The sequence below is a fragment of the Anoplolepis gracilipes genome, chromosome 11 (assembly GCF_047496725.1).
Source record: "Anoplolepis gracilipes chromosome 11, ASM4749672v1, whole genome shotgun sequence".
Classification (NCBI taxonomy): Eukaryota; Metazoa; Arthropoda; class Insecta; order Hymenoptera; family Formicidae; genus Anoplolepis; species Anoplolepis gracilipes.
The window spans coordinates 4,662,369-4,679,847 of NC_132980.1; the positions used below are offsets into that span (position 1 = coordinate 4,662,369).

Consider the following 17,479-nt stretch of genomic DNA (forward strand, 5'->3'; position numbering starts at 1 on the left):
ACCATTTTCATAAAACTTTCAACTCATTATATCTATTTATATATTTATTGTTATTTAATATAGAAAGTTGTGACAGTAATTCGACTTTTTGGAAATTTTCGCTTTTTCAATAACATTATTTCTATTTTTGATTTTTACTGTATTATCGATGATACGAAATGACAACTACACTTCAACAAGGTTCATAATTTTCCTTTTTCCTCCTTGATCACATCTAAATATCACTTTACAAATTTACAAATAATATTGACGCATATTCATCTGGCAATAAAAAGATAAAAAAGAATTTACCTCCTTTTTTTGGTTATATGTTTTATATGCATTGCTTTAAAAATATTTAAGAAAAATTAAAATATGTCACAACCATTCCAGGTAAAATATGAATATTATCAAAACACAGTAACCATTTCTATGATAATCGCGGTAGTGACGGAACAGTCTGAATATATAGAGGCAAGATAGAGCAATTTAGGAATTTAGCCTGATACTTAGTCGTGTCATTCGCAGGAAACGTGTGCTCGTGCTGTTGGACGGTAAAAGCGTATTATCTAAATTTGTTAATTAGCATAATTTGAAAAAGGGCGCCTATGAGCGTGGAAATAGCATCGCACGCGGCTGTTTTCGCAGAAATTCTACGCCCCGTTAAAATGTTTACAACATTTTGTAACTATGTCTATGATTTCAATTTATATATATATATATATATATATATATATATATATATATATATAGTGTACGTATACTAACAATAAGTATGTACCCATATAATCTGAAGAAAATCTATAAATTGAAATCATAGACATAGTTACAAAATGTTGTAAACATTTTAACGGGGCGTAGAATTTCTGTGTAATAAATATATTTATGTGTGTGTGTGTGTGTGTGTATATTAAATCAGAATTATTTTCAGATTTTATACACACTGTGAGAAGAAATATCTTACAAAGAAATTTTATTTTATTTAAATTATATATTAAATTAATTAAAAAAAAACTAGTTTATTTGATAAGTCCTAATAGCTTATTTGCTTTATATTAAAAACTTGAAATTTTTTAATTAAACTATTTACTTAAATACATTTAAAAAATTTTGTTGTGCTAAAAAAGAAAGATAAACTCTAAGAGGAGAAATATATTCTTTGTATTTGAAATAAATATTCCAATTACATATACATATTTTTAAAGGGAGAAATATATGAAGAAGAAATGAGAAAATATATATTATTGTAGAAACAGTTAAACAATTTCGAAAAAATGATTATTTTAATAAAAAAAATTTTTTTAATTGAAAAAATAATACTCGATAACAAATGATTCTTTGTTATTTCAGATCATATATAATTAATTATATACATGTAGTCAGATCCTAAATTTAGCGCGATGACTTTATATAATCAGATTTGGTTGTGTCTACTGTCACTATAAATATATAATTAATGTTATGTTTTGCTTTTTAAATAGGCAATAAAAGAACAAGTTTCGATTTATTTGTTTCAAACAATTACATTATTATTTTGAATTCCTCTGTTGGAATTATTTTGGAACTTAAACCGACAGAAACAAATACTATAATCTTGTAATCTTGTTAATAGCTTGCTTTGGCAGCGCGTTAAAACCGTTTGTAGTAAAAACTTGAAAATGAGAGAAAAATACGCCTTGACTTTAACTGAATGAATAATAACTTAATGGGATGACGTATAATCAAATTTAATAATTTTCATATATAAAAATATTTACGTTGTTAAATTTCATAGGAGCCGTTTTTTTATATTTAAAACATATTTTCAATTCTAAAATAATTTTATTAATTGTAGTATCTAATATAAACTCTTATTTTTTTAAAATAAAAAAATAGTTCAGGACTATTTATTTTTTATCACGAAATATTTACGTATAAATTAATTAACATCCTATATATAGTTCATTTTTAATACTTCGAAATAAATAATTATTTTTAATATTGCATTTTGAATATATATATATATATATATATTTTTTTTTTCTTTGAAAAAATTATATATATATATTAAAGAGTTTTTAGTTCTAAATAAAATATTTATTTTTTATAATAAAAAAAGTAAATTTCTCACTTTTAAACAACATTTTACTTAATCAGAATCGTATATTTTATAAAAGTGTTATTTGAATGTATAAAATGTAACAGTATAAAATAATATATGTGTACTCAAAGTGTGCAATGTACATATTTATTTACTTAAAAACTAATATTTTTTGTTGTATAGAATGAACAATTCATGATAATGATGATAATATGAATAAACAATTACTTTCATTAAAAGTAAAAATTTAAAAAAATATGTTTATCTCATTAAAAAAATTTGTTATATTAGTATGTAGTAAAGTGTAAAATGTGAATGAGAAAAATACTATTATTTATGTATCGAGAAACTTAATTAATATAGATTTATTGATATAAATTGGTGCCAAATAGTATTCCCTGAAAAATAACAATTCGAATTTGCGATCACATTGCGTTAGCGACACGCAGTATTCACGTGTAACAGACACGCGCCGTTGTAGGCGTTAACCATGGCTTCCAAATGTAGTCCGTTAAACTCAGTTCGCCAGATCGAATACTTTGATGCCCGAGATCGGGTTTCTTGTTTAATAAGATCTTTTTTTTAACAGGTCATGCTCAGTCAGGAATTTTGAAAAAATCGATTTTTGGGTTTTGACATTTTCTGGAAGTATAACATCTAGAGAATATTTACAGGCTTATTTTAGATATAAAAAACTAGTCCTTGAATAAAAGATTTTTTTTCGATAGTTTTTTCAATTGACGAAATACAAGCGATTTTTTGATCGAAAATCGGAAGTTCAACTTTAGATATCCGTCATTTTGTCCCAAATCAATATTTCGAAAAACTTCGTTCAAGACTAGATAATTTAATATATTATATAAATCTTTGCGAATTTTTTATTTCGGATTATTCAGATCCGAGCAGCAATGGTTACCGTAAAACAAGTTTTTTCAAAAAGACCTCCGAAAGAATTGTTATATCTTTTTCATTTATTAATATTTTTTAATAAAAAAATTATGTGAAATTTGTAAAAACATACTCTCTTCAAATATAAAACCTTTTTTCTTTTAAGTCTTACAGTTTTTGAGAAAAAAATTCCCAAACATCACGTTTTTTTCGGCTTCCTGACTGAGCATGACCCCTTAACCCCTTGAGTCACAAATTTTTCTAATTGTCAGAATTTTATAAAATTTGGTATATAAGGGTTTTTGGGGTCGCTGATTACGAATTCGTTGTCAGATTTTCAAAATTCAAGATGGTGGATCTAATATGTCAGACAAATTTTTACTTCCGCCATATTGGATCCCAATATTAAATTTTGGAAATTAAATTTTTTTTCCTTTAGATTCAGATTCTGCGATCTAAAACAACCTTCAGAGAGAAAATTTAAAAAAGAATACAACTGTTACTTTCAATTTAGAACAGAAAATATTGTTTTTTATATATTTTTTTATCAAAAAAAAGGAGGATTTAACAAAAACAACACGGTGGAAAATTCTAAAAAAACTCTGAAAAATACTTTAGAGTGTACTAAGATTATAAAAAAATTGCCGTATTTATTGTCATAATAAATTAGTAGAAAATGCATTTTTTCGTAAAAAAGTACTAATTTTGACTGTTTGTTTATATATGGTATTTTTGCAATTAACAATTAATGACTGTTCATATTTTTTTTACACTTATTGATGTTCTAGAGACTCTGTAGAAACAAAAAATCCGGTACTTGTTGATAAAAAAGTAATTAAAACAATAAAAAACTACGAAAAAAAAGGTGGCTCTTTGAGTGACCCAAAGGGTTAAGCTAATCTAAGATACAAGTAATGAAATAAAAAATAAACAATAATAATTAGAACATTGATAGACATCGAAGGTTGATGTTCCTTAGACTTACGTTGCAGGTTGTTCACTGTCACTGTTGATAAAGTCTTCCAATTGCGAAAAGTCCAGAGCCTCATTGTCTATACCTCCGACGAAATCACCACGACCTAAAAAAATAACAAAATATTCTGTATCACGATGAAAATAAATTTCTAGTCTATCCATTTCAAAACTATCCATTTCTATTACAACATACACATTATCTACATATATAATTATATATATATATAATTTGCATATAAGACGATCTATTCAAATTTTAATAAAAAAAGTTTTATAGGAATTTCCTGATTTTCCTTAGATATTTTTGTCCAAAATTTCAGGTAAAAAGAATATTGTAAGGATTTTTTGGTTTGGTGTAATTTTCTAATATAAATTTTGGTATGCGTTTTTTATTTAAAACACAGCAATTTAAGTTTCAACTACTAGATACTACTAGATATTACAAATATACTGGAAAAAAGAACTGCATAACTTTTGTGAGATAAACATTTTTTTAATTTGCAATAATATTTTTATCTGTTATTATTAAAAATTACAAAGAATATGTACTGCATATTTTGTTAAGTTATTTTGAATGTACAAAACATATTTTAAACACATAATTCACTTTCTGATTGGCTTTCAATATGAGAAAATAAAATTATTAAAGATCGTTTTAAAAATTTCTTGAAGTCCTATTCCTTGATTTTTCCAGACACAAAAGAAAAAAATCCCTAAAAATTCTAAGTTTTCCCTGTTTTTCCAAGGAGTAAAACATCCTGTATAGTTATGTAAGTATATAATTTTATGAATAAAATTGTTGCCATGCGTGTATTTCGCATACGCGTCTGTCGTTGTCATTTATTGCGTCATAAGATGCAAGAGGCTGTGTGAGGAAAGCATCTATCGTATGGGAGAGAGATTTCAGATAAGAACATTGCATGTTACCATTCTTGATGGTTTTTAGCAAGGGAGAAAGTCAATTTATTAAATGGATACAAACAAATTTCACGGATGATTGCGACGCAGTTGAACGAATAGAACGTCAAATGAACAAGGAAAAAACAGTCGTGCGAATAATAGCCGAATTTCTTATAGTCATCGAGACAGATCCATTTAGATACAATTGATAGAGAGAAAAATGGCTTATTGTATATATTTATTATATAATTTATATATTTATACTATAATATTTATATTATATTTATATATTATATTTATATATTTATATAATTATATTATAATTTATATATTTATATTATTACATAATTGTTATATTTACAATTTTTTCAAGTAATTAACAAGGAAATTATGCGAAATTAACAAGAAATTTAAAAATCATCGAAACAGTCATCAGCCTTTTCAGTCAGCGTTAAGACCTCTGGATATTGTTTTGAAATGTAAGAACGCCAGCATATACACTTTGTATATGTTAAGCGCTTAAGACTACAAGCTAAGCGTTGTAATACGTTACTTCCGGTCAAACATTCATAGACGTTCGAGCATTGGTAGTCGAGAATATAAGGACACTTTTCAAGTGAATAACGAGACGTAATGACGTTGTCGTGTTGTCTCGCATCTCGAATGTTTTTCCGGTCGAGCAATATTATCTAACATTACATTACATTAAGATGATATAAACCTCTGTAGAAGAATTATTCTTATCTTGAAAAATTAGATTTTTTTCTTACAGTTGCATGAGAGAAGTAGTAACAGTAGTGGTAATAATGATAACAGTTTATTCTATTTTCAGAAAACGCTTCTCTAAGAATATAAAAATAATATATATGAAAAGAAAAAGTTTTGAAAATATAATTATAATAATTATATATACATAATATATATTATATTATTATATATATAATATATATGATAATTATATATAAAAAAACATAAAATAATATAAAAAAAAGAAGACATGGAAACCGTAATAAATATGTACAACAAAATAGTGATCTGTCAGTATACTTCTGTCACTCAATATATTTAAAATTTAAAATTCAGATCATACAATAATTCCACAGAAGAATTGGTTCAATTAAGAAGATAATGACAAATCAATAAATGGAAGTAAATTTTTATATAAGAACTAATATAATATTAGAAATTATTATATGTATAAAAGAGTAAATGTTACAAAAAATTAATAAAAATAACGGAACAGAACTTTTCCAATAGTACTCCTAATTTGAAGAAACTCTCTGGGATTTTTATAATAAATTCAATAACTCTTTTTAGAAGCAATTTCAAAGGGATTTTTTTAATATTGTTTGTAAAAACTACCGTCTTTTTTTAAACAGGCAAACAATGCCCAAGATGTGCATGGTGCTTAACATCTATGAAAGGAATTCGAGGGTTGAGTTACGATGGTAGATGAGTCGTTGCCAGCCAGGTCTTTATCGAGGTATCGACCAAACATCGCCCCCGTGATGTGGCTGTTTAAATGTGAATATCACATTATATCAGATATGCGCCATAGTTATAAATTATCGAGATAATATCAATATATGAAAATTAGAATAACCAATATTATTCTGCGCTTTGTAGAAATTTTCTAATATCTACATAATAATTTTTAAAAATATATAAATATCGTATATAAATAAATCAAAACTATTATTATTACACGTTCTCAATGTACATTTCTAAAACAATTTTATATAAAAGAATTAAAAGAAAATAATTACTGCAGAAAGTTAATTACATATTCATTTGTACATTAAATTTTGAAAATACATATTTTCGGATTGAATTAGTTGAAATTGAATTGAAAAGTACTTAAAAAAAAAAAACACTTATTTTACTTGTAGTAAATTTGAATTAATGACAATACTAATTTGTAATAATACAACATATATATTAATTGTTTTTGAAAATTAATATATATTGTTTTATTGTAAATTAATATTGAAATTAATTCAAATTTATTGCAAATAAATGTTTTTTTTAAGAAAAACAAAGAAATATAAATTTCACTAATAACGATTTTTCACTACAATTATATATATAATATATATATATATTTTTTTTTTTTTCGTAAGATAAACATTTTTTAGTTGTAAAAATATTTTTATTTATCAAAAATTTTTTAAAAATTACATTAAAGAATATGCATATTCAATTTTTTATTAAGAAATTAAATACAAACAGAACAGATAGATATATATTTATATTATATATTATTATATATTATTCCTTGACTTTCTAGGTTCCAAAGAAATCCCTGACAATTCCAGATTGTCGATGTTTTTTCACATAGCAGATACCTAAAGGTCAATATTATTTTTCATTCAAATGATGCATTCGGTTATTGATAAAGCAATAGTATAATAAAATAATTGCGCCTATTCTATTCCAACCGATCGAATAATGCAAGAATGCCCGTGTATATAAGCTTTCGACCACTTTCTCCGGCGAGGCAAATAGAAATGCAAGGTATATACATAAACGGCGACACGTCTATGAAAATTGGCCGGCTTTCATTCTTCGCGATAGAATACATGCGATGCGAATTCGAATTCATATTCCAGCTGCCGTAATCCACATGACGATGAAACGTAACATTAACGCGTATATACAAGGTGTTCTGTAATAGGGAGTTTGCATGATTTTGAAAAACAATTGCATTTTATAATTTATATATAGTTTTAAATGTAATTATTTTTGTCGTAATTTTTTAATGCAAATTAAGCGAGAAAATCAATAATAAAAATTACATTATTTGAAATTGTCGAATACGATCCGGAAACGACCGAGTCCTCCCGAACGCGATGTGACGTCACAGTGCAATATCTGCATTCGGGGAGACGCTAATAGCGCTAAATAGCGTGAAATAGCATTTCCTCAAACCTAACCAATATATACACTGACAACACACTATTTTTATTTATTAAAATATCCAGTTATTGTGAAAATGGGCAAAGGTAACACGTACAAAACTTGTTTTGTACCTCTATGTAAAAGTATACAACAATTAAAACACCCAATAAATTGCTTTTCTTTGTTACCTCGAGATCAAGAATGACCGAATATTGCAATACAGAATACAAAAAACAACCTTTGAAACTATTGCACTGTGACGTCACGCAGTTCAACCAATCAAAATTGTTTTCTCACAATTTAAATTTTATTAAATTTTAATTTAATTTTTTAATACCTTTCTATTGATTTAAATTTAAAATTTTCTTATAAATAAATTTATAATAATATATATTTAAATTACATATATAAAAACATGTATTTTTTTTCAATGCAAACTTCCTATTGGTGAAAAAACCTGCTAATGGTAGATTCTTTAACTTTTTGGAGTTAAAAAATTACCAAAATTGCATTCTTCAGTTAATTTCAGATAGAGCTTACTGCATATATAGAATTTTAATTTAAGGCTTAATTACAAAGATATACATATAATGAGAAAAATTGGAAACTTGCAAAAAATGATGACGTCCCCCGATATTTTCGCTGGGGAAAACTCAACTCCAAATGATCAAACGCCCTGCATACGTATATTGTCATGATCGTATCAACAACGGAAGAAGTTAATCGAAACCCAGTTGTCGATTTCACCCCTGTTAATCGTATACAGAGTTGATGCAGCTGCCAGGTCGCGAATCCGACCGGGAGTCCCACTTGAACTTAAACGATTAGCAGGGTGCATAGCATTTTTTTTCACGGCTATTAGGGGCTTTCGAGGGAGAGCTCTTGAACAAGTTGTGGACAGGTGATAAACCGCCGTTTATGTGACCATAGACGTATCACCTCGACACGATAATAATTATCATATAAAATAGTATATTATATATATATATATATATATATATATATATATATAAAGCATTTGTTTATTTTAGTTTAAAAAAACAGACATGAAATACCAAAGAGCAGGGGGGAGTATTAATTAAAACAAAAAAAAAGTCTAATAATGGATCTAAAACAAACACCTGTTAAGAACCATTATTTATTGTTACAGGAAGTGCTTTCCAAACTAAACCGGACTTCCTGGTTTCCATTAGTTAAATCGTAACAGAAAATCATGTTTGCCATTACCTGGGAAAAAATAGGCTTCCATTACGTACGCATATTTAAACTGCACAATTCTAGCTAAACTTTACTGTTCTTTATTTAATATAATTTCGTACTAGTACCTATAATCACAATATCAAATTACAAAAATACATTCTTTTGTTTACTGCATTGACATGACAAACCAATAAAAAAGGGAACGAGCTCAAATAGGAATATATCTTCGAAGATATTAATTGTAGGATCCATTTTTTTCTTGTTTTGATTAATGCTACCTGCTCTCAAAACGTGATTCTTTTTTCAACATCCTACATATATTTATTTATTTATTATAAAAAATTACTCTCAACATATATCTTATATTAGAATATTTTATTTTGGAAAAAGTAAATAAAATAATATAATTAAGCTTAAGATTTAATGATAAAGAGATTTTTAAATATATACACGGAATTTAATAAAATGTTATAATTATTATACATATTAAAATTATATATTTTGAAAGTAATAAAATTTGAAAATTGTCTCTTCAATTACTTTAAATTCAAAGACAATAACATTAATTGTCATTAATAACTTTTTTTACACCCAAAGTACGGGATATTTATAATATTTCATGAAAAATATTCGCTTCAATAATGAATACGAAGAAATCAATTGTCCAGGAATTGCATAAGGAAAAATAACATTGACGCATTGACTTCATCGAACATATCGAGATATATATATATATTACATATATTTTCAACATATATGTTTGAAAATACAAATTATTTTTTCCTGTTTATATAAGAGTCTGTGTCCTTTCGTTTTTCTTTTCACGGGAAATATAATAAATTATTGGATAACTGGATAATAATTTATTACAATCATAAACTTTACGATTATAATTTCTATTTATATCGATTTCATCAATGCTTTATGCTCTCTCTCTCTCTCTCTCTCTCTTTGATGTTTTAAAATTAATATCAAATTAATATAAAATTATATAATACAATATTAAATATTAATATAAATATTAATATATATTATATAATAATATAAAATTAATATAATCGATTTTTTATTGCAAATAGTTTATACAGACATGTTCTAGATCTAGATAAACGAATGAAAATACGATTATTTAAATTTCTTATTAAAAAACAAGTAAATTTTTCTTTTAAATTTAAAAAATACTGTTCCGAGATATTATAATTTTTAGTAAACAAAAATCAGGTTAAAGAATAATAAAATAAAGAAAATTTCTTATAATATAATAAAGAAAAATAAAGAAATAAAGAAAAATTTTTCGCATTTGGAAATATTAATAATTTTAAAAAAAAAACCACTCTTAACAAGTTTGTAGCAATTTAATTCAATACAATTTAAATATTAGCAATTTAAATCCAATTATACTCGAAATCACGGCGTTGACTTATGTATTAAAAATCATTAGTATATTAATTCAATCTTTCTGGGAATTTTTATTATTGACTCATTCATTAAAAAGTATAATATCTCGAAAACGGTGCATTTTTCAAAAGAAACTACATTATATATTCATGTTTCGATAAAAAATATAGTATTAATTTTTAATAATTATTGGAATGTGCAATAAGTTAATATCGTGTCTGTATAATATTTATAAGATGAAAGAGGCACTTCCTCTCTCGCTTACGTAAATTATAATTGATTATTCTTTATTACCTGTCACGCTGAGCAGTCGGCGAGCGCTCACTTGATTAATAATGTTAACATCTTCATGATGATTCTCCGGATGATTTCGTCCGTTTTGATCATTAGCTTGATGCTGAAGCGCCCATGAAAATTCCATGGCAACAAAATGTTTTAATAAATTTCGATCACTTTCGGCAAATTGTTTGTATTGACGTAAGACCAGACTGACACTTCATCGCGCTACAAACTTGTCGCTGCGAATAAATTTATACGACAAAAAATATAAAAATAAATATCGTTCCGTTTAGATGGATTCACGTAAATGTTTTATGTAGCACTTCATAATTTCTTTCTCGATCGCACGAGAAATTATTGAAACGTTCGTCACAGGAATATATTTTAAGGATATTTCTTTGGATTCAAGTGTAAAACTAGTGTCGAATTTCTTCTTTATTTTTAGAATTAGATGTCGCAGAAATGAGGACGCATTTTATTCGTGATTTTTTTGGAGAACAACGAAATACAACAGTCCACGGTAGTTCACGATTTAAGTCTCCTCCATCGGGAGGGCTGCAAGAGTGCCTCCACCGTATTCCAATAGTGGGGATTTGATCGGAGGGCGGCGCTTATTTCGGACTGAAGGGGTGGTTATAAACAACCCCTTTCTTCGAAATGTACTATCACATATAAGAAATTGTGCGATTTAAAGGACCAATGTTCCCTTACAAAACGCAAGTTAATGCCTCCTCATGCGCTATAAATTAAAAATACAATTGTAATATAATAAACATATTTTGTATATACAGGGTGTCCGGTAATTATCGCTCCACCTCTCTAGGGCAGATAGAGCAGGTCAAACTGAACATGAAAGTCTTCTATCATTTTGCGATTTGCGCAATAATTATTAAACTATTAATTAAAAACGCTCAGCGAACGATATATATATATATATACAATATATATATATATATATATATATATATATATATATATATATATATTAATTCAATCTTTCTGGGAATTTTTATTATTGACTCATTCATTAAAAATTATATCTCGGTGCATTTTTCAAAAAAACTACATTATATATTCATGTTTCGATAAAAAATATAGTATTAATTTTTGATAATTACTGGAATGTGCGATATATACATATATATATATATATATATATATATATATATATATACATACATAAAAGTCCTCTACCATATATGTATATATATACTATATATATATATATATATATATATATATCGCAAAATGGTAGAGGACTTTTATGTTCAGTTTGACCTGCTCTATCTGCCCTAGAGAGGTGGGGCGGTAATTACCGGACACCCTGTGTAAATATTTAAAAAAATTACTTTAATATAGAGGTGTTTCGATTAAAATTAAAATTGAGCAATAAATAAATAAATTCCAATGATTTAGAAATGATTTAGAGATTGCACATTTTTTTGAATGAATATTAAAGTTTTGAGCTTTATTTTATTATTATATAATATTTTTTATATAATTTAATTAAATTATTTTAAAAATATTTATTTTCTTCACAAATAAGTAAATTATGTAAGAATTTCTTGAATAGTAACATTAAAAATTTTGCACAAGATAAATAATGTATAATAGATAATTCATTCATTAGAAAAATTCTTGTTATTTGAAGAAGTTCTTGTTAAAATTACAATTTCAATATCAATTATCAGTTAATTGAAGTTTAATATATATTTAAGAGATTATTTATTTATTAATAAATTAAAATAATTGAACGATATCTGCAAACAAATTTTAAATATCTTAATTTTTATATATTATTCCATAAAAAAGTTGAATTAAAATATTGTATTAGCTGATGAATTTTATTGATTCACATAAAAATTTATAAATTGTAGGTGATAATTTTTAGCAACTTTTCATTATCCATTCCAAATTTTCGAAATATTTTTTTTTTACTTTTAATTGTTGTGACACGTATCAAAATCTATCAAAATATAAAAACAAAGAAAAACAAAAGTTTTACAAATAAGAATTTGTCTTATTGATCTAGTTACAAAAAAATATTTGTTCACTTAAATCACTGCAAATTTTATTGTGTAAGAAATTTATAGGTAAATTTTACAATCAAGTTAATAAAATTATGAAAAATGTCATAATTTCGTCCCATCATCACACTAGACCAAAGGTAAAAGATTAATGACAACTTAAAAAAAAAGAGTCCTGAATACTTGGATTTTAAAATTTGACAGTCTGTCAAATTTTCTCAGCACGTGAAAAATTACGGTTTCTTATTATTTCTCATCTGTGAAATAAATAATTTTAGCAATCGATTAACACTAGTTTAAACGCATCATACGAACAAAACATTAAAGGGAGGTTAATAGATCATCCAATTATTTCATCAGTATTCTTTCGTTGAGAGCACCTGCTGTTCGTACGTCCGTCATTCAGACGAAAGAGAAAGAGAGAGAGAGAGAGAGAGAGAGAGAGAGATAGAGATAGATAGATAGAGAGAGAGAGAGAGAGAGAGAGAGAGAGAGAGAGAGAGAGAGAGAGATAGATAGATAGATAGATAGATAGATAGAGAGAGAGAGAGAGAGGAAGCACGAATCCATTTCTCGTCGCGTGCGTAAATGTTCATGGGTGCGTGTAATCGACACGCATTACAAGTTTGCCCGCGTGTCTCTCTCTCGTGTGTTGTACATCAACCCTCCGTTTATACGACCATTAATACGACTGGGATCGAGCGAACACATTCCCAGGCTTGATTTGGAAACCCTCACGATTGAGAAAGGGCGATGGGAGACCGATAATATGCAAATGTTTGCTCCTGGTTAAACGATCGTTTATTTATTCATCGTTGACTTACTCGGATTACATTTGTTCGCCATCAAGTCAGGGTGTCTATTCAAATCTTGTACAAAAATTCTCTGATTTTACCACAGGTATTTTTGTTCAAAATTCCAGATAAAAAATGTTTTCAAAATTTTTTTATGCAACTTTTTAAAATAACATTTTTTTTTGTATGCATTTATGCACGAAGGAAAAGCACACTCATTTTCTTTTTCTAAAAGTTACAATAAAAAATATGCACATTTTTAATATTTTGTTAAGATATTGAATATATAAACAGAGATATACAGGGTGAGGAAAAAATATGGACACCTTGAAAAATCTCGAAAAATATAAAAAGTTGTATGCTTTCAAGAGAGGCGTAAGATGGGGTCATTGATTTGACCTTGAATAGACGCTTGAAGGTTACGTGAAAATCATCTTCAATTTCTTAAATGGAATACTCTATTTTTAATTACATATTCTTATAGCTTATCTTGAGAGCTTTCCAAAACAATACAACAAAACTTCTTTTGGTTAAGACTTTCTTGAAATATTTTAGTTTGTTACGAGATATTTTTTAACCCTTTAAGTCACAGCAGGTTACCCAGAGACCCCCCTTTTTTCATAATTTTTTATTATTTTAACTACTTTTTTATCAATAAATACCGGATTTTTTGTTTCTACAGAGTCTCTAGAACATCAATAAGTGTAAAAAAAATATGAATAGTCATTAATTGTTAATTGCAAAAATACCATATATAAACAAACAGTCAAAATTAGTATTTTTTTTTACAAAAAAATGCATTTTCTACTAATCTATTATGACAATAAATACGGCAATTTTTTTATAATCTTAGTACACTCTAAAGTATTTTTCAAAATTTTTTAGAATTTTCCACCATGTTGTTTTTGTTAAATCTTTCTTTTTTTGATAAAAAATATATAAAAAATAATATTTTCTTTTCTAAATTAAAAGTAACAGTTGTATTCTTTTTTAAATTTTTTCTTTGAAGGTTTTTTTTAGATCGCAGAATCTGAATCTAAAGGAAAAAAATTTAATTTCCAAAATTTAATATAGGGATCCATTATGGCGGAAGTAAAATTTTGAAAATCTCGTCTGCCATATTAGATCCGCCATTTTGAATTTTGAAAATCTGACAACGGATTCGTAATCAGCGACCCTAAAAACCCTTATATACCAAATTTTATAAAATACTGACAATTAGAAAAATTCGTGACTCAGAAGGTTAATATAAAATATGAAATTAGGTAGAAAAATGAAAAGATCTTGCCTTAGATGGCTGGATCCATCCTCGATGTTGTCTTAGATTCTTTTTCAATTAAAATTCATATTTTTAGAAGTTTTTCGGAGTTTCCATACTTTTTCCTCACTTTGTATATTTATAATATGTCTCAAACGCTAATTTATTTGGTTTGTGGACTGCTTACAATATAAAATCATCAAAAAGAAAATTAAAAAAAAAAAAAAAAATGTTTAAATCTCCCACTAAAATTCCTCGATTTTTCCAGGTACAAGAAAAATCTCTAAGAATTTTCCAGACTTTTCCAGAGAATAAATATTCTGTTCGCTTATGAAAAGAATAATTGTCTTTATAAATTTTATAAACTTGCAACGCTTCGCGCGAACTAATGATCTTCATGTACGTATGTTACAAACGTTGCGTCAAGTTATGTGGAGCGAGAACGACCGGCTATTGCAAACAATGTCGCTCGCGGTTAATTAATCTTAAATTATATGTACATGCAATTTATGCCAAGGTATAAATAACTGTCAAGGAGGTAAAAGGAAAAAGTTTGAAAATTGTTATGATAATGAGTATTTAGTGTAACTCGGTTGCGATGATGATACGTCATCAAGCGATATATTGTTCTATCTCCTGAAAAGTGATTTACATCGATTACATTTTACATATTCATTTTGAGAAAGTGAGTAAATTATATATTTTTATATATACATAATTATTAATGTTTAAAATCGTCAAATAATACTACCGTCCGCTACCGTCCAATAATTCTATTTATAAATATATACAAGCTAATTAATTCAGTTCATGTCTGACCTTGCCAGACCCTTTTTCAAGTATATTTTTTTTTGTTCAACCTTATTACGTCATCACGCTTAATTGCATTACAACTACAGAAATCTGCGAGGTCGCGTGAGGGACCCTATCAACTTCATTTTATGCCTCTCATCCTTTTAACGGAATTTATATGCAATCGGCATTGTCGGTGCTGATTCAATTGTTCACCCTTCTCATCGTCAGATTCTTATCAGAGTTATCAGCGTTATAAATTATTCATCATTCTTTTCACGCGCAATGCCATCTGATTTATTGCAAGAGAAGAAGAAGAGAGGAAGAATACTAATTCATTAATTTCTAGAAATTTGTGAAATACATAACTTAAATTGAAATATCCTCTCTCTTAAACATGAAGTTGTTAATATATATTATACTATCAGTAATGATACGATTACAAAGCAAAATTCCAAGTCGTGACTATAAATCGGATTAATAAATACGAGAATATTGGCATCACTAAATTATTATACTGCTTTAACCATCTGTATAATTTAATATTTTTAGATTTTTATGTTGTTATCTAGATAAAAATAATAGATATGTATCTTTTTATTTATTCTTTTACAACTGTTAAAAGATGAAACATTCCTTTAAAAAATTTTTATATATTAAGATTATTAAATGATTTAAATAATAGTTTTATAATTCAAAATACTTTATAATGATATACATATTTTGACTTTTTTCGAAAATAGAAAATTAAAAAAAATAATCTTTCCTCTTTTTATTTTTAAAAATTCTGAATCCATGTAGGACATGTCTCATTCGCTCGCTGTATATAATGACATAATTTTTCTTTGTAACTTCTCGCAATAATAGTCAAAATAAGTATTTAATAATTATGTATAATTATGAATAAATTTTCTTCGACCAACCATAGTAACATATTAAAGTGATAAAAGGAAAGCCAGCCGGACGTGTTTGACGATATATCAAAGGCTATCATCTAAAATACAGAGATATAAGTGTAAATAAGTATATACTGATGCAGCATAATTTTATTTGCAACGTGCATCGTTACATAAACATCAGTATAAGAGCATTTATTGTGACGATCAGTAACATGAGAGTTTAGTATTTAAATGTAAATGCTTTTTAGTTTTTATCCTTAAAAAAAAAATTTCAGAATTAAAAAAAATAAACAGGAAAAATATTTAAAAAAATTTTTTAATTTTTAAAACATCTAAATGTACCGTTATAAAATACATTTTTTTAAAGCTACAAAACTTTTATTCAAAACATTTTTTGTCTTTCATTATTTCAACGATATTAGTCCCATAAACATAAATCAGTTTTTTTTTTCAAGAAGACATTTTCCCTTGCCAAAAAAGTAAACAAAAAATGCATGCTTCTTATTTTACATACCTATACTAACATACGCAAAACTCATTAAAATCGAAAAAAGATACTTGCATTAGTTTCGAAAAGGCACAATATTTGTTACAATTGAAAACGCAAGATTTCATGTTTATGTTTTTAAATATTTATTTTTTAAACAATATTATTTTATTTTTTATACTAGTTAATTTACCAATTTATATGTAAAAATAAAATAGAATAAATTAATATTAAGATAATTATTAAAAAATCAATAGATTAGAATTATATGTATAATTATTTTATAATTTGTTTCGACATATTGTGACATAAAATATGTAATAACGTATGCATTTACTTTCCAATATCTTTTTAAGAATATTTTTATACACCGAATACACCGAATAAGTTGAATTAATAACTAATTAAAAAATTTAAGAAACATGATTAATTTAAAAATTTTTTAAAAATATACATTGTTCGTAAAAGCGCTCGTAAAAAATAAGATTATAATCGATTCTATTCATTCTGTGAAAAATTTAGTAATTATTTAATCAATTTATTATCTATTAATAATTAGTGAAAGAATAAATAAATTTATAAAAAATATTGCATATTTTATGTCACAATGTGCCAAAAAAAAATT

The 17,479-nt window shown here is 26.1% G+C and overlaps 1 protein-coding gene across 4 annotated transcripts in view; it reads right to left on the minus strand.

The window, feature by feature from the left end:
* LOC140670967 (myelin regulatory factor) overlaps nt 1–17,479 on the minus strand; it is a 47,998-nt gene that overhangs the window by 15,904 nt on the left and 14,615 nt on the right. For 3 of the 4 annotated variants that reach the window (XM_072901907.1, XM_072901906.1, XM_072901905.1), the window contains exons 1-2: nt 10,613–10,754; nt 3,933–4,026 (exon numbers count right to left, since the gene is read on the minus strand). In XM_072901907.1, coding sequence (XP_072758008.1) covers nt 3,933–4,026; nt 10,613–10,739 — 221 coding nt within the window. In that variant the 5' untranslated portion in view covers nt 10,740–10,754. Of the gene's footprint in view, nt 1–3,932; nt 4,027–10,612; nt 10,755–17,479 lie in introns of those variants that run through there. The other variant, XM_072901908.1, reaches the window with a different exon arrangement.